The 25,989-nt window shown below is 49.3% G+C and overlaps 1 protein-coding gene across 1 annotated transcript in view; it reads left to right on the forward strand.

Moving 5' to 3' along the window:
• PPP1R14C (protein phosphatase 1 regulatory inhibitor subunit 14C) overlaps nucleotides 1-25,989 on the forward strand; it is an 89,413-nt gene that overhangs the window by 35,870 nt on the left and 27,554 nt on the right. Inside the window, exons 2-3 of the mRNA XM_019831630.3 lie at nucleotides 23,478-23,561; nucleotides 25,632-25,664. Coding sequence (XP_019687189.3) covers nucleotides 23,478-23,561; nucleotides 25,632-25,664 — 117 coding nt within the window. The remainder of the gene's footprint in view (nucleotides 1-23,477; nucleotides 23,562-25,631; nucleotides 25,665-25,989) is intronic.

A 25,989-nucleotide genomic window follows, 5' to 3' on the forward strand; every position in this document is an offset into this window, starting at 1 on the left:
TTGAAGGAAATAACCATCTGTCTGAAGAGAAAATGTCCCAGATAATCTAGAGCTGGGTTTCCAAGGGGGAGTGATTTACACGAAAAGCCCCTCAGTTAATCAGTTGTTCTGTTGAGACCCTTCATGAGTTCAGGGTTTATGGGGCCTTTAATCTTGGCTCATATGTGGACTGTCATTGTGCGGATAAGCTCCTGTTTTGATAATCTTTGTGGGAAGCCTAAATAAGCCTCTGGGGACTAGCCCCTCTGGGCTCAGCACTGAGCTAGGAGCTGGGGTTCCCTGGTTATATGGCAGAGTCACTCATAAAAGGATGGCAGCTTGAGAGAAGGAGAAGTAAAGGGGAGTGTTGTGCCTGAGAATGAGGGGAGGAGATAGCAGGTTTGGGTGGGGGGGCTCCCCCAGAAGATTCTGGAAGGCTGAGAAATCAGCTAGCCTGAGGTAAAGAGGAGGATGTGGTCCAGGAGATGGTTACAGGCCCTGTGGCCGCAGGGGCTGGAGCCACGGAGGGGTCCTACTGTGAGCACTTAGTGGGCCAAGTCGGGGAGTCAGAATTTTGAGATTAGCTGGAAGCCATTGAAGCAGAGGTGGTCAGGTGGTCAGGTTTGAATTTTATTTTATTTTATTTTTACTGTTATAAAAGTTTATTTCACAAAGAAGTTCAATAGGAAAATGCGCCCAACCTGATTTTTATATGATAATAAACAGGTGCTGTGGAAGGGAGCACTCTCTCTGGTGAACCCAGCCATTGTCTCTGCTCTAGCCAACGCTTCTGTGATGGCGATGTTCTTTCCTCTCTTTATCACCCTTCCCACATTGTTCTGTTGCCTACTGGTTGCCGTCCCCACGCGTTCCTCCATCAAAAGACTCATAAAGGGACCAACCCCCCCTTGGCCTTGTCCGCCACCATTTCATTGTGACCGTAACTTCTTGACCATAAATTTTTCCATCCCAGGAGGCGAGTTTTGCTTCTAGTGTCTGCTCGGCGAGCTCAAAGATGCCTCAAAACAAAATGCCTTGGATTTTTAAATTTAACTTAGGCTCAATTTGTTCGTTCTTTTCTACATGCCTTACTTTTTGGTATGATTTACATTGCCACAACTAATTACTCTCTGTAGTGTTTCTGTTTTAAACCGCAAGGCCTATTTCATACTGAATAACCACGTTTAAATCTGATCATTTCCAGTATTTTTTTTTACCTACACAGAAAATTCAGCAATGTGGAAAACCTGAAGTAGAACATTATACTCTAGCGTAGATCCAGTCACAGCAGAGAGAGAGATCTATTTATTGTCAGGATTGATTTATTTCCTGAGGTGATTGCTACAATTTGTTGTCCTGTCAACATTTAACTTTGTGTGTGTGGATTTAAAGCGCTAAGGGTTTCTGATTTCAAACAGATGAATCTACTTCTGGTTTTGTCGGTTTTATGGTGAGATGATCTGGTTTTTTTTGAATCTTGCTTCTTTCGGTGAGAGCTTAGTCAGATGGTCAGGCAAATGTTTATACCATTTCTGAAACTATGAATTTTGTTCCTAAACGATTGAAGGCAGATTGGGATTTTGAGAAGACCCATGTGGCTGCTGTGTGGGCCACGCCGGCAGTGTTAAAGGTCAAGAGAGAGTGACATGGCGGGAGGGAGCCAAGGTGTTGGGGGTGGGGATGGGGTGGGGTGGGCAGATACAGCGCCCTTTGGGGGTAGGATTGACGGGATTGCCCGTGGATGGGTGCGACGTCTCACAGGAAGGCACATTTGCTCAGGGCCTGCTGTCCTGGTAGGCGGTGCACCTGGGAACCAAGAAGGGAGATCAGAAGCCTGATGGGCGGTGAACAGATCAAAAGGAGCTACCTTCTTCCACGACGTTTCAGTTACCCTTTATTTCCTTGCCAAATTCCTATTCCTTGGAGTTAGTTTTTCTGGATGTAACCGAAATCAGTCCTCGAGGGTCCGTGCAGTCCCTTTTCCTCAAAAGGGCCCGGTGAAGAGTGGCGCATTTAAAATGTTTTGTGTTCACTCCCCACCCCCCTGGATTTCTTTCCGTTGACACAGTGCCCACTCAGATAGTGGTCATAATGCAATAGAGAAGATTTGCAGTGTTCTTTGATGACTTAATTGACATCCTCATGCCATTTTTCACGGGCACTGTTATTGAATTTGAGGGGGACTCTGGTCTCTTGATTGGATAAGGAAGACACCTGGGTGTCCCTGATTGAATTTGGCAACAGTTCTAGTCTCCTTGTGGAGGATCCTTGCCCAAGTCTCATCTGCAATATATTATCAAAACATCTTTTATGTTGGAGGGATTTCTGGTGATGGCTGAGCTCATCGTGTCGATGTTGATTGTTTTAGCTTCCCTTTCCGTGGGGACGTTTTCTGACTCCACATTCTAGGCTGCTCTCATTCGGAACCTATAAAACCTTTCTTCAGACCAATATGGAAGGTTTTACTTTCCAGCACGCCTCTGGATAGAGTTGGAAAGCCACGGACACCTTAACATCAACAACCACAGCTTGAAATCTTAATTGTGGCTGGTGCTATACTGAATCTAACGGCTGCCACCTCACCTCATCCTAGTTCACCGAATTGAATCACACAGATAGAGCTGTTCTGCGTTGTAATCCCTGACTCTCCTCCACACGGAGCACCTGCAGGAAAAAGTTGCAGGAAGCAGAAGGCCAAGAGGGTCACTGTTCAGCAAGGCCTTCCAGGCTCTTAGCCAGACCTTGGTTGCCCATCTCACTTGCAGGTTCAAGAGGGAAGAAAGACGGTTTTGGTTCAAACCACTGTCAGGTCAAGCTGCCTGACCCAGGACAAGGCCTATGACCTCTTGAAGTCTTCATTTCCTCAGTTGTAATAATGGCACCTGCTACAAGGGTTGAGATGAGAAGTAATTAAACTCTTTTTAAGTTTATTTATTTATTTTTGAGAGAGAGAAAGAGTGCACAAGCAGGGGAGGGGCAGAGAGAGAGAGAGAGAGAGAGAGAGAGAGAGAGAGAATCCCAAGCAGGCTTTGCACCCGATGTAGGGCCTGATCTCACAAACTGTTAGATCATGACCTGAGCTGAAGTCAAGAGTTGGTTAACCAACTGAACCACCCAGGCGTCCCTATTAAATTCTTGGTTATAAAAGTTATTGGCATCGTGCCTGGTACCGTGGTACTAACAAATATTAACTACTATTATCTTGAAGAAAAGAGGAATGTCTTACTCGAATTTGTACTTCTTGCCCAGACCTAGGACTGTACTTTGTGATAATTTGTGTTTTAGACAGGTGTCTTAAAGAAAATAAACACATTGGCTCGAAGTCACTCTTTCACAGGAGATTCATGGTTCAAGACTTTGTCTTTTTATTATTAATCAATGGACATAATAGTCCCTGCTCTGGAACTGATTTACTGATTCTTAGAGGGTGTAGATCAGGTGGTTACAGAAGCAATCTTCTGGATAGAGGCCAGTAACCGTTAACAACTGCACAATAACGCTTACATTTTAAGCTCTGAAAACAAAGGCATCACTCAGGTATGATAAGGAATTTGGATCATGACTAATCTTTTCGCTGGCCTGGGTCTGTTGCTGACTTCCTCAGACTTACAGTAGCTCTTGTGGGTGAAGCGTTGACCATAAGGCAGATACTGTGTTAGGCAAAGGACATGCTATTGAATCCTTAGGACAGCCCAGTGAGGAAAGTCCTGTTATTATTTATTCCGATTTTACGGATGAGGAAATCGAGGTACAGAGAGGTTGAGCTCACACAGCTAGTGATTGGCAGAGCTGGGGCCAAAACTCTGGGCTGCTTGGCTTAATGTCTGTGTTCTTGACATACCCTTACTGCTCAAAGGTAAGAATGATGTTGGATTTGAATATTCCCTTGAGAGCAACTATTTAGTGGGGCGATAACCATGGGCAAGGTGGTGCCTGGGGCCCAGCGGAAAGGAGCCTGCTTTCGGGGTCTAGCTACACGTCTCCAACATTGCTGTCGGTTGTTGTGGAGGAAAAGAGAGGGCTAGCCGAACTTTCTTTTGTGTGGCTTCTGGTCTGTTGATCTCTTCTGAGAGATTTATTCATTCGCTCGTCCGTTCCTACCACTCTGCCTGGACGCGCTGTAAACTCATGACGACCAGCGACAGGCAGGCCCAGCACGTGCACGGCGACTGTCCCGTCTGTCTGCTCTGCCATTCTCCTAGATGGCAAATACATTCCCCCACACCTTCTCCACTGGCCTCACCTCAGCCGATGACTTTGCTTTCTGGTTTCCCACCGAGAAAATGGAGACAATTGGAGGGAACTTCCATGGGCTCCCAGTGCCCCGCATCCCCACCCCCCTGCCCCAGCAGCACCTGTGCCCACACACATCGCTCATCTAGTGCGACAGACAAGCTGGCTGCGGCCCAAGAAAGGGACCGTCCCTGATGGAATGGACTCTACCCTCTTGCCTACTCAGGGATATCATTCTGGTGATTCCTCCTCACTTTCCTGCATTATACATCCCCATCAGAATATAAATGTGCTATTATTTCTTCATCCTTAAAAACAATCTGAAATCCTTTCTTGACCCCTCTTCCCCCTCTAGTTACAGCCCTCTCCCTTTCTTCAAAACTCCTTGAAAACGTTTCCTCTACGGTGCCTACCCCCCTTCTGCAGGGGATACATCCCGACACGTCTAGTGGATGCCTGGAGTTGTGTGTTGTTCCAAACCCTGTAGGTACTACTTTTTTTTCCTATACACACATGCCTGTGATACAGTTTAATTTACAAATTAGACATAGTAACGGGCCAACCACAACAACTCACAATGAAATAGGACAATTGTAACAACACGCTGGAATAAAAAGTCTGTGAAGGTGGTCGCTTTCTCTCACGGTATCTTATTGTACCGCGCTCTCCCTTCTTCTGGCGATGGGGTGAGATGATAACACGCCCGTGTGACGAGATGAAACAGAGGGAACAACGTAAGCGTTGTGAAATGGTGTTAGGTTGCTGTTGACCTGCTGCTGCTGGCTCAGAGGCTCATCTGCTTCCAGACTGCGGTGGAACACAGGTATTTGAAACTGCAGGTGGTGGGTGGGACGGCCGCATTCCTCAACACCAAATCCAGCCCCGGGCTCCCTTTGTGTCTTGAACGGACTCTGGGTTTCCGCCCCAGCACTGCTCCAAAGATGCTTTGGTAGGTAACCGTGACTCCCGTGTTGCTCAATCCAGTGGCCCAGTCTCAGGCGTTGTCCTACTTCTAGGGTTCAACGCAGTTGATCGTTCCTTCCTCCTTAAGTCATGGTCTCCTGGCTTCCCAGGCACCAAACTCTTCCCACTCCCTTTGCTGGCTCTCCCACATCTTATTTCTACCCATTGGAGGGCTCAGGGATTAGCCCTCAGACTCCTGTGTTTATTGTAGCATTATTTACAGTAGCCAATATATGGAAGCAACCTAAGTGCCCATTGACAGACCAATGGATAAAGACGATGTGGTACGTATGGATGTGTGTGTGTGTATTTATAAACCTGTATCTATATATCTATATCAATATCTGTATCTATATCCACAATGGAATATTACCCAGCCACGAACCAGAATGAAATCTTGCCATTTGCCATCGACCCAGAGGGCATCGTGCTAAGTGAATTAAGCCAGAGAAAGACCGATACCAAAAACAAAACAAATGAACAATAATGAAAAACAAAACGGACTCATAGATACAGAGAACAATCCAGTGGTTGCCAGAGCTCGGTGGAGGGTAAGGTGAGGGGGAGATGGGCAAAAAGAAGGGGAATAGAAGGTGCAGACTTGCAGTTATAAAATAAATACATAAGGTGTAGGGATACAACGTATAGGAATATAGTTAGTCATAAGTAACAACTTTGTATGGTGACAAATGATAGCTGCACTTACCATGGTGATCACTTTGTAACGTATATAATTGTGGAGTCACTGTGTGGTACACCAGAAACAATATAATATTGTATGTCGACCACACTTTAGTAAAAAATAAAAATAAAAAAATAAACAAATTGCTCGGTGGTAGAAATTTGCTGTTCCCCGGCATCTCACTGCGTAAAGGGGCAAGTGTGCTTGTTTAAGTACTCACGCACGTTGAATACGATTATTGACAAGCAATTTAAAGGTGAGATTGAGCCAGTTCATAAATATGATAATTGATCCAAGAGACTCTGTCTCACTGTCTCTCGATCGATGACGGCAAGAGTTATAAGAGGAATTTACGTCTGCTTTCTGTGTGCGTTTTCTTTGCTTCCACACCTCGGGCAGTTGCTGTTTATAGCCCTTCTTACAGATAGCCCTGCACAACCATCTTGTCTCCAATTCTGGGTCAATTTCAAGAGGAAATTAAGGATTCATGCAATTGTAGGAGTCCCTCTTGTTCTTAACCTCAGTATTCTAGAAAAAGGTGCCTAATGGTGGCGGTAGGCCTACGCATTTTGTTTTGGTGAGAGCTTCGGTTTATTCACTTAATAAAAATTCACCGTGCATGTCTGTGGTCTGGATAGCCTGCTGTGTATGGAGGTCACAAAAATAAACAAAACACCGTCCCCGCCCTCAAGGAGCTCTTTGTGCGCTCGCCAAGGCCAACAGATACACATCTTGATGGGCTTTAATGTGCTAGTGATCGTGATGACATTTAATGTGCCAGTGACTGCAGGGTTGTGCGAGGCCAGAGGACAGGACATCCAGGTACTAATGCAGCATCTGGTCATGGGCAGTGGTCAGCCCGAATGACCTTCACCTCATCTCCTCATCTCCTGACACGCGCCGATTACGGAGTACAGGAGACGTGAGGTGCTTCAGCTTGGTCCCTGTCTGGGCTGCAGAACCTGGCTCCGTGAGTGGAGAAATGGGATTCTCCTATTCTGGGCTATAGAGACCGAGAACTGTAGTTCTGGTAGACCTCCGCTTTCTAAATAAGAGTACCGCCAAGGCCTTCAAGAGGGAATCGTCGCAATATGCCGTCATTACGCGTGCTGAGCAGCTTGGAACAGCCTAGAGGCTGGCAAGGATTTATGGTGAATCGGGGTAATTGGGCAATCATAAATCTTCAACCCTGCTTGCCTTTATAACAACTGAATTAGCTCTAGCTAGCGCAAAGAGCCGTGGGGACTCAAAATAAATCATTTAGTCGGTCACTCAGCAGACAATTATGGAGTGCCCACTAGGTGTGAGGCATTCTGCGTCCTCTCTCGTTTATGTCCGTAGTTAACAGAGTAGCGGGGCATCAGATTCTTGAATCTAATTTCTGTTCCAAGGACTTATTTTGGTTTTTGTTTTTTTAACTTGCAAGGCTGTTTTGAGTAAGTCATCCTGGATCCAGATTATTCCCTGCCCAGAAGAAACTAAATAAAGATTTTGGGAAAGATTTGACCGTGCAACACCTCTTTCCGGGAATAAAAAGACATCAGGGATTTGCACCCTTGTTATTTGCGACCATTTTTTTTTTCCTTTGAAAAATGTACCCGTAGTTCAATCCATTCATTTGTGGAAATTACAGATGGGGCCTGGCATCCCATTCTTTCTGTGCATCTGCCGTGACTCGTGATCTAAGACGGGTGTCGATTCCAGCAGCAAAAGGGACAGATGTAGGTGGGTCCTTGCTGTCTTCCTAGTTGAAGCGATTTTGTGACGGAGTCAGAATAACAGAACTGGGGTTTGCAGAATGCCTGGAATCGGATTGTGGGCTACTCGCCTGGAGTCGAAGGTGAAACTCTTCATGATGAGGGTCCACAGCATTCTGGAAGGTGAGAGTTTTCTCGGTTTGAGGAAGGTCTGGTTGCCGTCTCGTTCCCTCCCCACCCCCTCCCCATAAACAGAACTGCCCACCCACCACGGATGGAGGCCTGAGCTTCTGTGACTTGCTTTACCCTTTTACTTCCCAGACACATAAACTTAGTGGTAGGGGCGGGGGGCTCAAATCTCAGTCCAGGAAGGACCGTAGCCACGTTGGCAAGGATTACCTCCTGCACTTGCTTTTCCCGGGCCTCAGAGAGGTGGGGGATGGGGGGGGAGCATGTTCTTGGGGAGGAAGAGGTCAGAAGAGCCCAGTGTAAGAGGCTCGGATGTGCCCTGTTGAGTTCAAGCGGGACCTGCCTCGGATCCAGTTCAAGTGAAGACTGACCTTCTGGTTCCTGGTGTTTGTCTAGGAAGTGATGCCGTGGGCCTCACTCCCAGAAGACGTGCCCGCGGATCGGTGGCTCCAGAGGGCCTTTGGCTTGCGTGTGGAAGGCCCTGCGTGTTTGAGTTGCATTGAATGTTTACTGCTTGCCTGGGATCTGTGAGACTGGGGAGATGGTTGCGGGCAGCCCCAAAGTTCAAGGGTTGTTTTCTTGGTTGGCAGGCTGCCCACTGCTACCAGACTGTTAAGGGATATGTGGCCGTGGGTACCCAAGCGGCCAAAGCACAGCTCTCCGTCGTGGAGACAATCTGGTTATGACAACCGTCCCCTGTGCCGCTGTCTGTGAAGAGGAGGACTGGCTTTAGGGTTCTGTGTGCCCTGCTCTGGCGACACCATGGCAGAAAACCTCCCTCCGCAGGGAGAGAAGGGCTGCTCCTTGGTGAGAGGCGGTGAACGGCTCAGTTCCCCTGCCAGAACTTTGTATTTCCTTGGCATTCCCGCTGGTCTTGCCTCATCCTGTGTTTTAAGACCTGTACGATTACAAACGCTGTGGACATTTTTTTTTTTTCCATTCGTCTTGAAAATGGAGGCCCCAGCAGGAGCTGAGGAACCCTCAGGTGAGCCCAGCAGCGCTGTCTGTTCACAGAGGGTCTAGGAGGAGCAGAGATGAGCAGGGGCCCAGCGACGATGGCCTTGGGCCGGGACTGGTCCTCGCGTGGCCCTCGATTGAGTCAGGATGGAGCAGCCGGCTCTCCCTCGTGTGGCTGAGCTCTGCTTCCACGGCGAGCCGTGTCCCACAGTGTTCCTTTGGGTGGCCACCATTTACCTTTGTCATGTTCCCCCACTGCGGGTGGGGGTCTCGGGTCTGGTTGACAGTGGAGTCCTCAGCACCTAGCCCGTGACCGGAGAATGAAGGTTCTACGAGGGGTGTGGGAATCGGTGACCATGCGTGAGGAGTGGTTCTTCCTTTTTGTTGTCACCGTCTGTCATGGAAGGTCTCCCCTTTCTGCAAAGACATTCGAAACGGGAGCCGTGGTTTGCAAACTCTAATTGGTTTGTGAATCCCCTGTGGTGCCTGTTACCTATGGAGACTCTGAGCCCCTCCTCACGTGTCGGGGTCCAATGGTTGGGGGGGGGGGCAGTGCCCAGGGATCCGCACTTTCACAGGGGGCCGCTGGGCAGGCATTCTGTGAGTCACGACTTGAGAAACAGCACTTCGTGCTGCCTGCTGCGGAGAGCTCTGGAAACAGGCTCTCCAAGTGGGGAGTCAACAGTCAAAGAAGGAACTCTGGCTCATTCCTGCTGCTTTGATCACACAGCCGGAATTTTCCACATCTTTGATTTCTTTTGTACCTCCCCGTCGAGTCCCGTGGGTGCACTTACCATTCTCCTTGAGTACACTCTAAATATTCAGTGGCATGGTTGAAACCCGTTGACATTTGAAAAACGGAGCACTTCCATAGGAGAACAGCAACCAAAAAATTACTAGACATACATTTAAAGATCAGTTAAGTCTCCAAGGTGTCGGCTCTGAAGTAAACCCTGCTTGAGCCCCAGGAGTATCACACTGTATCACAGCCACTTCTCAAGGCGTCAGGCTCCTGATTACTGGCTTCTGTGGAACAATTGGCCTTTTTTCCCTCCCCTGTAATTTTGAATCCTTCCCTATCCAAGACCCAGGTTTATCCTTGGCACCCGAGGGTAGATCTGCCCCATTCCTGTTCCCGGTCCGGGGAGTGCTCCTTTTCCCCTGCCGACTGGCAGGTAGTGTGTAGACGAGTACAGACAGTGGTCTCCTGCCCAGACCCTGGCTGCCTGTCCCTTTGAATCACATCCTCAGGTGTGGCCACGGGCTCATCTGTGAGACGCCCAGAGACTCGCGGTATCTGAACCAACCATCTCTGCAGCTCAGGCCTCCAGCTAGGGGTTTAGCACGTTCTCTGGAAATGGTTAGTCATTTCCCAAACTTGCCCTAAAACCCTGAGTCCATTCATGTGTATTCCACAGAGGGTGTGTTCGATGGAAAGTTGGACTCACCTCCTGGCTTCGAGATTGGTAGGTGCCTTGGCTACTCTTTGATTTTTCATTTCTTATTTGAGAGAGAGAGAGCGAGCGAGCAAGCGCATGCAAGTGGGGAGGGGGGCTGAGGGTAAGTGAGAGAGGATCTTAAATCATGACGTGCGCCGAAACCAAGAGGCCGACGCTCAACCGACTGAGCCACCCGAGCGCCCCTTGGCCACTTCTGATATGTTGTGGTGCCTGAACCACGGCCGTGGAGCCGTGGCGGAAGGCTCTCTGGCTGAGGTCCAGCACTGCTCAAAGGGTCCGAGTCCTCTGGCTGCTCCCAAAGTCACTGCAATCAGCAGGGACAGACGTCTCGCTCAGCACCACTGCCTCCTGGAAGGAAGGCATGGAACACACGTTGGCATAAAGCCGTAGGTATTGGGGTCAGGTGGTCTGAGTTCGAAACTAAGCCCTCAGCCCCCAGTCCGGGTGCTCAATCAAACACTTCTGTGAAGTGGAGGTGATGATAATACCTACCTCTGTGAATTGCTCCTTTTTGAATTCCAAAAAACGATGATTAAGGGCTTACTGTGTGCTGGGCACTGTGAAAGGCACGACACAATGGACTTCCAGTTTAGGGAGGGAGACCGACAAATATAAGATGGTGCCCGTGTGGTACACGCACCCAAGAAGTGCATGGTATTAGGAGTGCAGTTTCAGGGGTTGGGAGGTTGACCTTGGCACGGGTGGGAGCGCGAAGTTTTCCCTCAGGAAGTGATTGCTGACTTCAGATCATGGGAAGACCACCCTGCGTACGTGCACGTGCAAAGGCCCCGTGGAGGCCTAAGTGGGGAGCATGTTGATGGATCGGGGCTGGGGGTGGTCAGGGAACATTGGTTTTAAGAGGGATGCGAAGCCACGGAAAGCTCCTCAGCAGGGCAGTGAGACCTTTGTGTTCTTGAAGCTGCTACAGAGTAGAGACTGGACTGAGGGAGAAGAATGAGTGTGTGGCAATGCTTGGAAGAAACCTGTAATAATTGAGGCAAAAGGTGACCTAGTGCAGACTGGAGGGTGGTGGAGGACGTAAAAGTGCAGATTCAGGAGGTATTTAAGCCAGAGAACTGATAGACTTGGTGATGGATTGGATGAGGGGGGCAGAGGGAGAAGAAGGGTCCGGGGCCAGGCGTTCTAGAATGGTCACACCACCTATGCAGAGCAGCGCTCCTTACACGTAAATGCTTGTGGCAACTGTTGTTAACTAAGACTGGAATCTGACCCAAGTCACTTGGGCCCATGTGCCCTGGGCCCTGCCCTCTGACCCCAGCGTGGCCCTTGGACCAAGAGTTCCCCTCTCCCATCCCCTCTCTACTGTGTGATGGAAGTAATGAAAGGAACTTCTGGCACCTTCTCCTCCTCAGGCAGAATGTCTCGGTGGGTGGCCCTGAGCTCCCACCTTGTTCCCCAGAAGGTACCTGAATGGCAAGTACCCCCATACACCCCCTCGGCTTCCCCTCCCCCCCCCCCCCCCCCGCCTCCCCTGTTGTTAAATCTAGTATTAGTCCGGTGTGTTTATTATGACTGATGAGCCAGCACTGACACGTTTTTGATAGGTGAGCTCCATAGTTTCCATTAGGGTTCACTCTTCGTGTTGTACGTTCCGGCGCACGTGTCTGCCCTTACAATGTCATACGGTTTCACGGCCCATAAATGCCCTGAGCTCCGCCTTTTCATCCCTCCCCTCCCCCCGCCCCTGGAAACCACTGATCTTTCCACTGACTCCATGGTTTTGCCTTTTCCAAAATGTCCTGTGGTTGCAACCATGCCGTCTATAGGCCTCTTCAGACTGGGATTCTTTCACTTAGCAAAAGGTTCCCCCTTTTGCTTAGCACAAGGTTCCCCCATGGCGTTTTGCGTCTTGAGAGCTCATTGCGACAACAGTCTCGGTCTGCCTGCACCTGGAGGCCTCCGTGTGTCAATTCCAACGTCTTTTCGGTGCCCGGCATCTCTTCCAAACGGCCGCTCCTCGTCTTCTCAGCCTTACTCTTCGGTGCACCTGTCGGCCCTGACCACATGTGACCATAGCAGATTTAGGAGCCTGCCCAAGATAGGAGATGGGAACACGTCCAGATGCGGCATTCCGTGCTCTGGAAACCCTACACCAGGGTCACCCAGATTCCCATTGGCACGATTCGGTCGTGAGTCGTGTGGTATGAGAGAGCTGCCTTGTGAGAGCTGAGCTGTCATAGGCATTTGCCTTTGTGGCACCCCGGGTCTGAGTGTTTCCAGCCGAAAGAGTTCTGCTTGGCCCCTGGGCAGTTTTCCTAAAAAGGTAGCCGTGGATCATCTTCTATCAAAGACAGCCTGCGCCATATTACTAAATAGATGGGAAGCAGGAGATAGCCGAGGGTGACCTCTTAGAGAGAGGCTGCGCGGCCATTGCCTCTTGCTCTCTTTGGGGGACACCAGCCCTCTCTTGCAACACCCTTTTATTCTCTCTCAGTGTCCTCATTGGCTGCCTGCAGCCCAGTAGCAATTTGAGCTCGTTGCTGGGCCGCCTGGCGCACGTCCTTGACCTGCCTGATCCCTCCTACCTTTCGTTTTAATGTACCTCTGAACGTGTGTGTCCAGCAGCTCCCCCAGTACTGCCTGGGGAGCTGACAAGTGGTGTTCCCTGTGGTGTGGGTGCTGCTGTGGGGGAGCTTGGAGGTCTAGAGGGATCACACTGCTGTGAGTCAGCACAGGGAGCGGGAGGACGGCGGCCGTCTGTCCACGGAAGCCAGAACCGTTAAGGCGTCAGTCATGACGAAGCCGAGAAGCTGGTCCTTACCATCTTACGATCTGCCCCAGCTCTCACTTATTTTCAAACACCTTGTTAGGATAACAACTCCTGATTTTCTCGTCACTTTGGCATTGTTCATGGCCAGCTGTGCACGTTTAGTGTTCATACGCAGAAATGCAAAGTGTTATTGTTTCCAGAAAGCTCTGCCTCTGGAGATTTTTGCTTACGTTTCTTTTATCATTTTTTTTCTCTCCCCCTTTAATCCTTGTGGTTTTGAACAAGCTGGTGATGCGTTAGGTCTTCGCATGCAATTTTTAGGCACAAGGAGTGAACGATTCCCTGGAAGAGACATTTACGTTCAGTTTTTTTTAAAGAGGGATCACCTGATCAGCCGTGCTCAAAAACCTTAGCCATGTCTGAGGTCATGTTACTGATCCCTGAGTTTTGTGTGACATGCCCAGCCCAGGCACCAGCATGCTGGCTTTTTCTATTTGGACCCATTTTACAGGCATAGGAAGTAAGGGTTCGGAGGGTGACAGCTCACAGAGGTTTTAAGTGGAAGGAATTCTACCGAACCGGAGTCTGTCTCTTGCCAACCTCCATGCACCAAAGGGGCTCATTTGGGCTGAGAAGCAGGGAAGATGGAGATTCGCATCACTGGATCCCCATTCTCTGCTCTGTTCACCTAAACTCCCCGGGGTCCTTTCATCACAGAAAGACGTGGCTTCATGAGCCATTGAGACCAAGGGTGGGATATGTAACATTTTTCTTCCCTGACGTTGAGCCCCGCCCCCCTTTTTTTAAATAAATAAATAAACGTGTCTGGAGACCTATGACTGTCTCTCCAGAGATGTTCATTTGAAAATGAATTGCCACATGTCAGGTTTTGGGAAGGGCAGAGATTTGGGGGTGGCGGACGAGGAACAATTTACATGGGGGGGTGGGCTGGGAGGCGGGGTTCAGATTTGGGACAGCACCTCCCTGGCTTGGCTCTGTGCTGTCCTGATGCTTTCCCACACAGCTCCCGCCCCTAGCATCTCAGTGGCCTCCCCCGACTTCTCAGCCCAGGCAGCCCCTCATCCAGATGCTGGTCCTCAGCAGCCGAGTCTGCGCCCCAGTGGCCCCCGCCCACCACCCTACCCACCTGCTGTTCCTGTATAATAGGTGTCGCACTGGACGCCTGCACCTTGCGGGAGGCCCCAGCTCAGCCAGCCTCAGCAGCCGCTGTAGCTGCTTGAATGTGTCCGTTTGCTCTTTGAGATCTAGGTTCGCGGTGACCCAAATAAGAAGAGAATGTCTATGGTGCTACGGCTGCCTGGTCTAAGGCAGCGTTGTCTCGGACCAGGTGATCTCTGTCGCCGCCTACGTGGACTCTTCACGCCTTCACCTCCCACAGCCCAGGGTGATCCTTTTTTTTTTGTTTTTTTCTAATTTTTTTAATGTTTATTTTTGAAAGAGAGAGAGAGAAAGAGAGCATGAGTAGGGGAGGGGCAGAGAGAGAGGGAGACGCAGAATCCGAAGCAGGCTCCAGGCTCCGAGCCTTCAGCACAGAGCCCGATGCAGGGCTCGAACCCGCTGACCACAAGATCATGACCTGAGCCGAAGTCGGACGCTCAACCGACTGAGCCACCCAGGCGCCCCTGATCCTTTTTAAAAGGTAGATCAGATCACGCCATCACTCGGCTCAAACTCTCTGTGGCTCTTCTCTCGCTCAGGGGACAAGTCGGAGTCTTGACAGGGGCCCCTTACAGGAGTCCAGGCTCCTAGCAGGTTCTCAGATGCGCCTGGGCCCCTGCTTCTTCCCCTGATGACTTCCTCCAGACATCGACATGGCTCTCCTCACTTTCTTCAAGTCTTCATTCGGGTTTTTCCTCTCACCCCACATAACATGCTAGCCTTCCTATTCCGTGTCCCTCCCCTCTGCTTATTTTTTTTTTGCCTCCTAAGTATCACCATTTGCTATGCTGTATATTGTCCATCTGTGTTTATGGTCTGTCTTCCAAAATCAGGGTTTGATGTCCACAAGAACAGGTATTTTTGTCAGTTCTTTCTCTCTGACATCCAGAAAGCGCTTGGCAGGTAGTAGGTATTCGGCGAATAGATGCTGCACGGAGTTCTAGAATAATCTCACGAGACCAGTAACGTGACTCTTTCTCTCTATGCCTTGCTATTGAATGTAGTATATCGTTGATCGTTAGGGCAGTAGCTCTCCCCTGGGCTGCTGTGACATGAGGCTGTGTCACAAGAAATTTGCTCAATGACGATAGTCAAAAGTACCAAATAAAGCAAGGGAACTATCAAAATCCCGAAACATATTTCGTGGTGTGTGTTAAATCATGTCCTTACTGCTCACTCATATCACATCGTGTTTTCTTGACCCAGAGGAAAGGGGTGGCGCTCTGGGTGGGGTGCTAGGTGCATGTGGGTGGTAACAGTGGATGGCCTGTGGTTTCTCCCCCTTCTCTCCCACAGCTGGCGTCTGCGCTCTGAGCGCTTCAGAAATGAACTTCAGCTGTGAGATGTGTGGGATAAAGGGAGGTACGGACTTGCTCTTCTGGGTGGCCAGAAATAGCATCCTCTGTGGGTATGATCTAAAATATCCCTTCCCTTAGCTACAGGACAAAGTTTGGTTTAGGCTATTGCATTTTTTTTTAAAGGAAGATTTTGGGGAGATAGTGCCATTTGGCTCTGAGCAAGCTTCCACCGTTGAAGCTTATTTAAATTTCAAAATAAGTGGGTATCAGGGAAATACTAGTGATATGGGATCATACCCTTCACCAAGGGTGTTGGAGCCGGGTTGACCTACACTTACATCCGCCATTTTGGTTCCATACTATTCCAGCCCCTCTGGATGTCCAGCCGCCCAGGCAGGGGTATGCCAGGGCCCATGCCTGTTTTAAACATTAGGCTCTTCTCCATTCCTTCTGCTCAGCTTCCCAGCCTTTGAGTCTCCATTTGCTTTGTTCTTCACCTCTTGGCCTCCCGGGTACCCTCCTCGGTCTTGATTCTCGTGTGTGCGCTCTGGTCTGCACAATCGACAACTGCAGAGGACTTTCCTAGTTTCTTTGTTTTGCTGGAGCACTGCTTCCCCAAATGGGAGGCAAATCGTGAAGACATAAGACCTGATGAGTCTTGAAATGTCCGTGGTGTTTCTCTGACTCTTAGTTGGCAGGTTGTTTTTTTTCCCCCGTTTTTTTAAATTTTTTTTTAACGTTTATTTATTTTTGAGACAGAGAGAGACGGAGCATGAACGGGGGAGGGACAGAGAGAGAGGGAGACACAGAATCGGAAGCAGGCTCCAGGCTCTGAGCCGGCAGCCCAGAGCCCGACGCGGGGCTCGAACTCACGGACCACGAGATCGTGACCTGAGCCGAAGTCGGACGCTCAACCGACTGAGCCACCCAGGTGCCCCTCCCCCGTTTTTTTAAAGAAGACTCTGAGCCCAGTACAGAGCCCAATGTGGGGCTTGAACTCACGACCCTGAGAGCAACACCTGAGCTGAGATCAAGAGTCGGACGCTTAACGGACTGAGCCACCCAGGCGCCCCCTTAGCTGGCATCCAGTTTGGAAATTGCTTCCCCTGAGGATTTTAAAGTTACTGCCCCCTTGCCTGATGCTGCTGACTCTCTGTCTGCCTGTGTGTGACCTGTGTCTCCTTCTGAAAGCTTCCAGGATCTCCTCTCCATCCCCGATGTCTTGAAATTCCACAACGATGTGCTGTAGGGTAGGCTAGGCTTCTTTTTAAGTAGAAAAAAACTTCTTGCATTTTCCAGGGCCAATTCAAACATTTTAATATTATAATATTTAAAAATGTACGACTTAAAACCAAGTATAACTCTTTATACTTATGGTTCTTCCAATTATAATATCAAATCAAAATTGCAAATCATCCATAAGGCATAGAACGTGAATTTAGCGTGAAAGCTAATGTCATTCCTTTTGCTGTTGGGAAGGAGGCACAGCCCTGCCCCTCAGCGTCCTGTGGCAGATGCCTTCTGGCTTCGCCTGGCGTACCTAAGTCACTGAGGTATAAATCGAACAGTTATTAAATCTTTGGCCTTTTTCTCACTAGCCCGCGACAATGAACGTAATTCTGCTCGATGCCAGTGTGTAAACACAGAGTTGGGTTGGTTAAAGCATGGTCATCCGGACAATTCTTAGAAGAAATACGCTTGCTTTTACAGAAGTTTTGGGGACTGTCATTAAAATGACAGCATGAAATGTAACTATCTTCATGGGGAACTCACAGAATCCCTCAGATTCAGCGGGCCTCTGTTCTTTTCAGCTTTTTCCCAAGCCAGTTTCCCTGTGCGCTTGCAGCAGGGGTGTGTGCTCAGAAGTGCCGGCCGTTCCCAGCCTCACCCCCGCCGCCCCGCGTGTCCCAGGCTCTAATCCCATGGGACGGCACACCCCTACTGGAGGTGGAGACCGCTGAGGACCGTGAGCCTCTGGCACTCTCAGGGAGCCGTCTGGCCGTGTGTCACAGAGCTTGACAACCAGAATCCGTGTTCAAGCTGTTTTAGCCTGAGCTTCCCTGCCCCCTTCACTGCTGTGGAGGGAAGTGAGCATTTGTATTTTTTAAGAATACAAATGTTCGTGACACGGCTCTTGACAGGGTTCGGGGTGTCAATTTCCTGGCCCGTTAGAAGTGTGTGCATGTGGTATGTGAGTGTGTGTGTGCACACACGCGAGAGTGTGAGTGTGTGTGCGCATACCAGAGTGTGTGTGTGCACATGGGAGAGTGTGTGCATGAGTGTGTGTGCGCGTGAGTGTGTGCCTGTGACAGTGTATGCATGTGAGTGTGTGAGTGCCTGTGACTGTGTGCTTGTCAGTGTGTATGCACCTGTGACTGTGCACATGTGAGAGTGTGTATGCATGTATGGGTGTGTACATGCACATGTGAGACTGTGTGCTAGTGTGTGCACGTGAAAGTGTAGGTGCATGCGGGTGTATACATGTGGGAATGTGTGTATGTGAGAGTTGTGCATAAATGTGTGTGAGCGTATATGTGTGACTGTATGCATGTGACAACGTATGCACATGTGAGAGTGTGTGCAAGTGTGCATTTGACAGTGCATATGTAAGTGTGTGCATATGCATATGTAAAAGTGAGTGCATAAGTGTGTGTGCGTGGGTGTGCGTGTGTGCATATGGCTGTGTGTGTGAGAGCATGTGAGCATGTGTGTGCATATGTGAGTGTGTGTATGCATGAGTGTATGCGTCAGTGTGCATGTGCACATGAGTGCATATATGGGTGTGAGTGTGCACGTGGGTGTGCACATGAAAGTGTGTGTGTGCATGTGTGTGTATGCATGTGGGAATGTGTGCAGGTGAGAATGCACATGTGAGAGCGTGTGCAAGTGTGTGCATGTGTGCATATGACAGTGTATGCATATGTAAGAGTGAGTGCATGAGTGTATGTGTGTGGGTGTGTGTGAGAGAGCCTGTGAGCATGTGAGAGTGTGTGCATATGTGAGAGTGTGTGTGCGTGAGAATGTGTGCACATGTGAAGGAGTGAGCATACCTGAGTGTGTGCGCACATGAGAGGTGTGTGCGTGAGAGTGTGCGCACATGAGGGAGCGTGTGCGTGTGTGCAGGAGAGCGTGTGTGTTCACCTCAGGCCGGCGGCGCGTCGGGAAGCTGCGTGGGTTGCATGAGCGCGTCCTCGTGCCTGGGCCCGTCGGGAGCGCGCGGCCACTGCTGCTGCCACCCGCCGCAGATTCTGCCCGCACGGGGCTGTGCCTCCTCCGCTCAGCACAGCAGTGCGTCCCTTTGTGGTGGCGGCGTGGGGGTCCCGCGTCTGCTCACAAGCTGGCGGGGGACAGGGTCCTGGGGACGGCTTACCTCCGAGCTGCTTGTTGGTGCAATGCGTTCGAGGCCCCGGATGTGCTCCTTCCGATTGCATCTTTCTCCAGAACCTGGCGGGCTCAAAACCTGGGTGGTCTCTTACCTTTTCCTCTCCCTCATCCACCCAGTTCATTTCCAAATTCCATCTGTTTTCCCTCCCTGTTAGTCACGGTTTATGATCTTTGCATTCTGGCCACACTGGCACTCAAGCCCTGTTACTCACACTGGGATGAGCTCGTGCTTCTCACCGGCCTCCTCGTCTCCTCCCTTCCACCCTCCCCAGGGCCCTACAGCCGGGCTGGCTCCCCTTCTGGCATTTCCCACCCTTGCCCGGGAGCCCTCCGGGACTCGTCTCTGCAGGCTGAGGAAAAACTGCAGCCTCCAGGGTGAGGGATTTTGTTTGTCCGTTTCAGTGTTTTAAGGAATTGTTAACCAACCTTGAAAATGCCGTGACATCTTTATATTAAAAATCTGGATTTTCAGCTTTTCCTGAAAAGTTAGAAAATGTGGCAGCACTAGGCACGTGTTCCTAAAAGGCAGGTCACGCTAGGCAGGAATGGAATGTTCTTTGCATGTTTTCTCCAGTTGTGGCTGTTGTTCGTCCCCCTCCAAACCTGTCCAAATCCTGCTATTTGGCGAAACCCTCCCAGGCAGCCCAGGGTGGGAATGTTCCCTCCCCTTAATTACTAAAGCACACGGGGGTTGCCTTTCTCTTTTCGTGCCATTGCCTGTTGTTTTGCTTTGAGCTTAGGCTGACAGTCCCTCCTGGGTGCGTGTGACAGCGCCCGAGGCGCGATGCCTCGCATGTCGTGGATTCTCAGCAGATGTTGTGACCAGAAAGATGCACAGAAGTGATCCAGGGGCGTGGTCTGTGGGTAACAGGAAGGCCTCTGACTAAATGAGGGATATGTTAGCTGATGACTCAGCCCAGGGACCTTGAAGAGATTGGTTCACTCCTTGTCACCATAACCACTGTTTGGGGACTGATTTTTAATGCGGGGAGATCTGCAAACACAACTAAACTCTGGTAGGAGAGTCAGCTGAGGCTGTGGTTACTTCCTTGTGAATGAGGTAATCTGTCCCTAAAGTTATCTATTCCGTGATGCTGCTCAATACATCAAATAGAGCTAAAGAGAACTTCAATCGGTATTCAAGAATATTCCTGCACTCCTCATTGAAAATTTGAAATACCGCATATTTCTATCCTTGAGGGGCGTTTTCTTTACTCCTGTCAAGTTCCTTTGAGAGGGAAGGAGGATTCGCTTCCGGATGTCTGGGCCGGGGGGGTGGGGGATTGGTGGGTAAGTTCTAGGACAGTCCTGTCCAATGGACCGCAAAGTTCTGCATCTCGGGAGCCACTCACCGCTTGCCACATGCGGCCGTCGGGCACTGGGTTGTGGTTAATGCGACCGAGGAACTGAAGTTTTAACTGTATTTCATTTTAGTGAATTTAAATTAAAATAACCACATGCGGCCACCATACTGGACAGGCCAGATCTCCAGGGTTGGAGAAAATGGGTCAAATGCAGTGCCTGGGGGACAGCGGTGTGCAGTCCTAATGAGAGGATGCCTTATTGCAGATGCGTCCCGTAGGGGCGGGACTCTGTGTTGCTGCACAAGTAAAAGCCCGTTCGACCAAACCCGGCAGGGCATCAGAGCTGAATAATGTTCGCAGGGAAACCCACTGCTGTACTGTTCTGAGGAGAGCATCATTTCCACTAAGAACAGCAGACACTGAGGGGCACCCTGGCGGCTCAGTCGGTGAAGTGGCTGACTTTGGCTCAGGTCATGATCACGTGGCTCGTGAGTTCGAGCCCCGCGTCAGGCTCCGTCTGATAGCTCAGAGCCTGCTTAGAATTCAGTGTCTCCCTCTCTCTCTGCCCTCCTCCACTCGCTCTCTGTCTCTCTCTCTCTAAAATAAATAAACATTAAAAAAAAAAAACTTACAAAAAATAGCATAGCAGACGCTGGGTTTCCCTTGGCTGTGACTCCTTGAGCAGGTTCTATATCTGTTTCCTGTGCTTGACTACATCGAACCATGACTTAAAAATACATACTCTGCGTCCACACCAGATACATGCTGTGTGTCCACACCAAATATAAATGCCAAACCCAAAGGACCGTTTTGGGGGAGGAGTGGAGAAACTTAGGGCAATTCTGTGTAGATCGTTAGATAGAAACTTGTGGGTTTATCTTTTTTTGCTTGGCTTTTCTTGAGGGGAGTCAGCCGAAGCTGGCTGTGGGTACTTTGCCCTTATATGGTGGTGTTGAAAGCCACCCAGTGCTGAGGATGTAATTGAATTAATCTTTAGCCACATTTTCCGGAACACAACCCAGTGTGTGCTGAGATCTTCTCCAGGGGACCGTGGCCATCACTTTGGTGTTCATTGGCCGGGGTTGGGGGGAGCCCCACGGGCTCTGACCACACTGTGGCTCCCCAGCTGTGGTCTGTGTTTGTGGGCTGCTGACTGTTTTATAATATAGTGAGCTCCGTTGTTGGCGTTTCAGTCCCCATCCGTTCTTTCACTGTGGAAAGTCTGGTAGACCCTTGAGATCTGTTCCGTCATCTATCTGTGGCCTCCTAAATGACTCCTTTCAGCCTGGATTTCACATGTACACAAAAATAGGAAGTGGGGCACAGGCGGCATAGAGTGACAGAGTGCCAGCATGGTGGAGGGGAAGTGGTGGTGGCCAGGGAGGCTGGTACTCGCGGAGGGAGGGAGGCGGCATGCACATCCCGTGTGGTCTTTCCCAGAGTCCTGACTACAAGTACAGCTTCGGGATCCTCCCGGCATCCTCAGCCTGGATGGAGGTCACATCCGTACCCACATCCATTTCCAGCTCCTCTCCCCTTCCAGAAGGACGGGTAACGGGAATGGTGGAAAGTTCCAATCTTCTACTCATGGTTTGGTCTTCCTGTGACCAGCCTCCATCCAAGAGCCCACAAGAGTTACCTCATTAGAACTAAAGATGAACCTACCAGCCAGAAAATTCTGTGTCAGGAATGGGGTGGGGGGGGGTCAAAGACTAACTGTTAGAACAAAAGATTCTCCTAGCACCCCCATTCACACGTGCTTTAGGAGCTCTGGGCCAGGAACCAGGGGTAGAGACCAATATATACATTTCTTATTATTTCACAGCACTATATAGTATTCCTCAGTTTCCTCCAAAAGCTTGGATCCTCTTTTGTGTTGGAATAGAAAGAAAAAAAAGGATTCTTTTCGAAAGCACTATTAGTAAATGCGTTTTACTAGAGAGGAAATAGGAAGTCAGCCTTGCCCCTGAAGGCCAGGTGATGCAACCCACAGAGTGGCTAAGCCCAGGTGTCCCCCACACAGCGCTGCTTCTCGCTTCTGCAGACCCTCCTTGGCCATCACTACGGCGGAGAGGCACCGGAGAGGAGGTGACTCATAATGGGAAGGTGAAATACACAATCACAGCACTTTCCTAAATACCATTTTATGTCAATGTTCTCAGAATGGGGAAGGTGAGATAACAGAAGGGCGAGGTAGCAAAGATCTACTTTGCTGTAGAAGTACGGAATCCAAATTGGTGACATCTTTCACCACATCCCAGCTGGACTTTCTGCCCTCTCTTCTGGATTGGATGTCTTTGGTTTCCGGGATATTGAACTTGACTCACATTGGCTGAAACAGGAATAGGCATTTACTCAAAGGTGGGGGGGGGGGGGCTTCAGAGGTGGTTCGACTCAGTGACTCAGTGACTTGTCCAGAACCCTGGTTTTTCTTATTTCCCCTTACTCTGCCCACCGTGAGTCAGGCTCACTCCCTTCTTGGTTCAGTGATGGCTGCCAATAATTTCTGGCTAAGTTTCCTCTTTCCACTCGCAGTTTAGAAGGAGTGACCAGGGATGCTTCTTGTGGAAAGAGGATCTTTTCCCAGTGCCCCCATCAGTCTCAGTTGGATCTCCCATCCCCTCCTGAGCCGATAATTGGAGCTGGGGTGGTCCTGACCCAAGTACCATGCGTCAGAAATCTTCAGAATCAGGTTCCCCAGACCCAGAGCTGTGAAGGGAGATGTGGACCCTGAATAAAGATCAGGCAGGGACACCTGGGTGGCTCAGTCGGTTAAGCGTCAGACTTCAGCTCAGGTCACGATCTCGCGGCTCATGACTTCGAGCCCTGCATCCGGCTCCATGCTGACGGCTCAGAGCCTGGAGTCTGCTACGGATTCTGTGTCTCCCTCTCTCTCTGCCCCTCCCCCCACCTGTGCTCTGTCTCTGTCTCTCAAAAATAAATAAGCATTAAAAAAAAAAGACCCGGTAGCCACCAAGCAAAGAGTAGATGTTGGATAGGAAACTGCAACTCTCCCTGCTCTGTCATCTGGTGAGCCCCAATGATCGTCACAATCGCGGTTTTCTGCCAGAAAGTAGGAAATTGTTATCTTTGAAATGTTACATTCGACTGCTTTGGAACTCTTAAATCTTCTTTGCTCCCTCTCCCCCCTCCCTTCCTTTTCCCCTCCTTCTTTTGTCTTACCTCTTCCCTTTTCTTCTTCCTTTTTCTTCTGGTTTCCCGTTTCTCCCTTCTTTCTCTTCCTCCTACTCTACCTCTTCTCCTTTCTCTCCTCTTCCAGTCTCTCTTTCCCCCCAAATGTTGACTCCCCCTCCCTTAATTGATGATCTGCTCATTTATTTAAGTTAACTAAATTGGTTTGGTACAATGCAGTTTCTCACTAAATAGAATGCCTTCCCATTTGTCCCCCCCCTCCCCCCAGGAAGAAGAAATGCCAGAAGTAGAAATTGACATTGATGACCTTCTCGATGCAGACAGCGAAGAAGAGAGAGCTTTAAAGTTACGGGTAAGCAGCTTTCAAAATCTAGAACTTGCCGGTTGTGGATGCTTGAATGCACTCGGATCTCCAGGGCATGTGCTGATCCCACCCTACGGCAGGGCTGGCACCAGGACTTGAGCACTGACAGTTTGTAGAGAGGAAAGCGATGGAGTGCTAGGTGTTCACTGTCACGAACTGCATCTCTGATGGTAAAGCAGCTCTTGACTACAGTCAGTTCTCAAACCACCTAATGGGTGTGAGCTTCCGTAGCCAACAACTTCTTGGAACAAAAGCTGGTTCTATCTCCAGAGGTCCATTTGCCGAGGAAGGGGGCGACGCCCCACAATTGTGTGAGAAGGGGGAGGTGCTGAGCCAGACCTGGAGTATCCAAGCCCAGGACTCTGGTCTCACGGTTATGGATTATATCACCCATGAAATGAGAGTTCTAGAAAAGATTGTTTACAACATAATTCTCTTTAATAACAGGTCTTTTATTAGAGGATATTCACCTGTTAGCATTCTAGTACAACAATGGATACTGAGATGTCCCATGTTTCCTTAGTCCAGAGCAATACAACATTATTTCCCTTCCCCAGGAGGTCAAATCTATCATTTTAAAATCTGCATTTGGGAGTTTCTAAAGCCAATTAACTTTTGGCTTGTCATTGCTCTTAATGGTCACTGATAATTACTGTTAATGGCTGTTGGTTATCACCAATGGCAGATGATCTCTAAAGGCAATTAAAGGGCATATTTTAATGTATTAATGTGTTCAATGTGTTAATAATTACCAGTCCCTTGAGTGGTGGAAAGTCTCAGTTTAATGATTATTTGTTGTTGGTAAATTTAGCTGGGAAATGATAGCATCTAGTTATGAAAATTAAAAGAATACAGAACAGGCACCAGTTCTATAGAAAATATAGTGACATTGGGGCGCCTGGGTGGCGCAGTCGGTTAAGCGTCCGACTTCAGCCAGGTCACGATCTCGCGGTCCGTGAGTTTGAGCCCCGCGTCAGGCCCTGGGCTGATGGCTCGGAGCCTGGAGCCTGTTTCCGATGCTGTGTCTCTCTCTCTCTCTGCCCCTCCCCCGTTCATGCTATGTTTCTCTCTGTCCCAAAAATAAATAAAAAACGTTGAAAAAAAATTTTTTAAAAAAAAGAAAATATAGTGACATAAAAAAGGTTTTTTTTTTTAATTGAGAACTTGGGTTACCTGGGTGGCTCAGTCGGGTGAGTATCCAACTCTTGATTTCAGCTCAGGTCATGATCTCATGGTGCGTGAGTTTGAGACCTACATCGGGCTTTGCTCTAACTGCACAGAGCCTGCCTGGGATTCTCTTCCCCCTCTGCTCCCCCACTCAAGCTCATTCTCTCTCTGTCTCAAAATAAATAAACTAAAAACAATAAAATAGAGGACTTGAAAAGGGCTTTAGCTACCGTCAGGCCACCCGCTTTGGCTTCCAGGCAAGGACGCTGAGACCTGCAGAGGTGTGACAAGGTGGGTTGTGGTTGAATCACAGCTGGGTGCCCGGCTTTCCACGTCCAGGGTGATTCTTACCATTTCCCACAGGCTGTCTCAACTTCAGTATACACAGTTTATTATTAACCAAGTTGGTAGCCCAGAGGAGAGGTGTGCGTTTGTGTTCTGACGGGTGCCAGGCAGTCCTGCGCAGGAAGGTACAACTTTTGATATCTTCAAGATGAGCAACAGCTGCTGAAATGAAGTGTGATTCTAGATTGTCGCTATGAAATCTGGGTTGCCCATGTTTAGAAGAATACCGTACAGATAAAAGGACTTTTAATTTCACTTTTTTTTAAATGTTTTTATTTATTTATTTGTTTTGAGACAGAGAGAGACAGAGCATGAACAGGGGAGGGGCAGAGAGAGAGGGAGACACAGAATCCGAAGCAGGCTCCGGGCTCTGAGCTGTCAGCACAGAGCCCGACGTGGAGCTCGAACTCACGGAGTGTGAGATCGTGACCTGAGCTGAAGTCGGCCGCTTCACCGACTGAGCCACCCAGGCTCCCCTAATTTCACTTTTTAAATGATACTGAATTTTAAGGTAATCAAACTTACCTTCTGTGTGTTTTCTTCTAGGAAGCTCTTGTAGACTGCTACAAACCAACAGAGGTAAACGAGTCACTTTTCCTAAATGCCGTGTTTGAAATCGTTGTTATGAAATCAGTCTGTGTATTTTTAAAGCTAAACAGCACTTCATGGGTTTGGTTATGTGTATACTAAGCAGAAGTTCCTATCCGCAAGTGAAGTGCAGTATTAAACTTCCTTAAGTGTGTGTCGAAGCATGTCTGGTTCAGGAATGCTCAAAACAAATGGAATTGGGTGTGTTGCTTGTTTTTATATAAAAACCAAATTCAAAGGTACTCGTGAGAGGGTTTGGAATCATTTTAGCAAAAACCTCAGATTTATAACTGGAGAATACATTCTTTTAGTGTAT

The sequence above is a fragment of the Felis catus genome, chromosome B2, assembly GCF_018350175.1.
Source record: "Felis catus isolate Fca126 chromosome B2, F.catus_Fca126_mat1.0, whole genome shotgun sequence".
NCBI lineage: Eukaryota > Metazoa > Chordata > Mammalia > Carnivora > Felidae > Felis > Felis catus.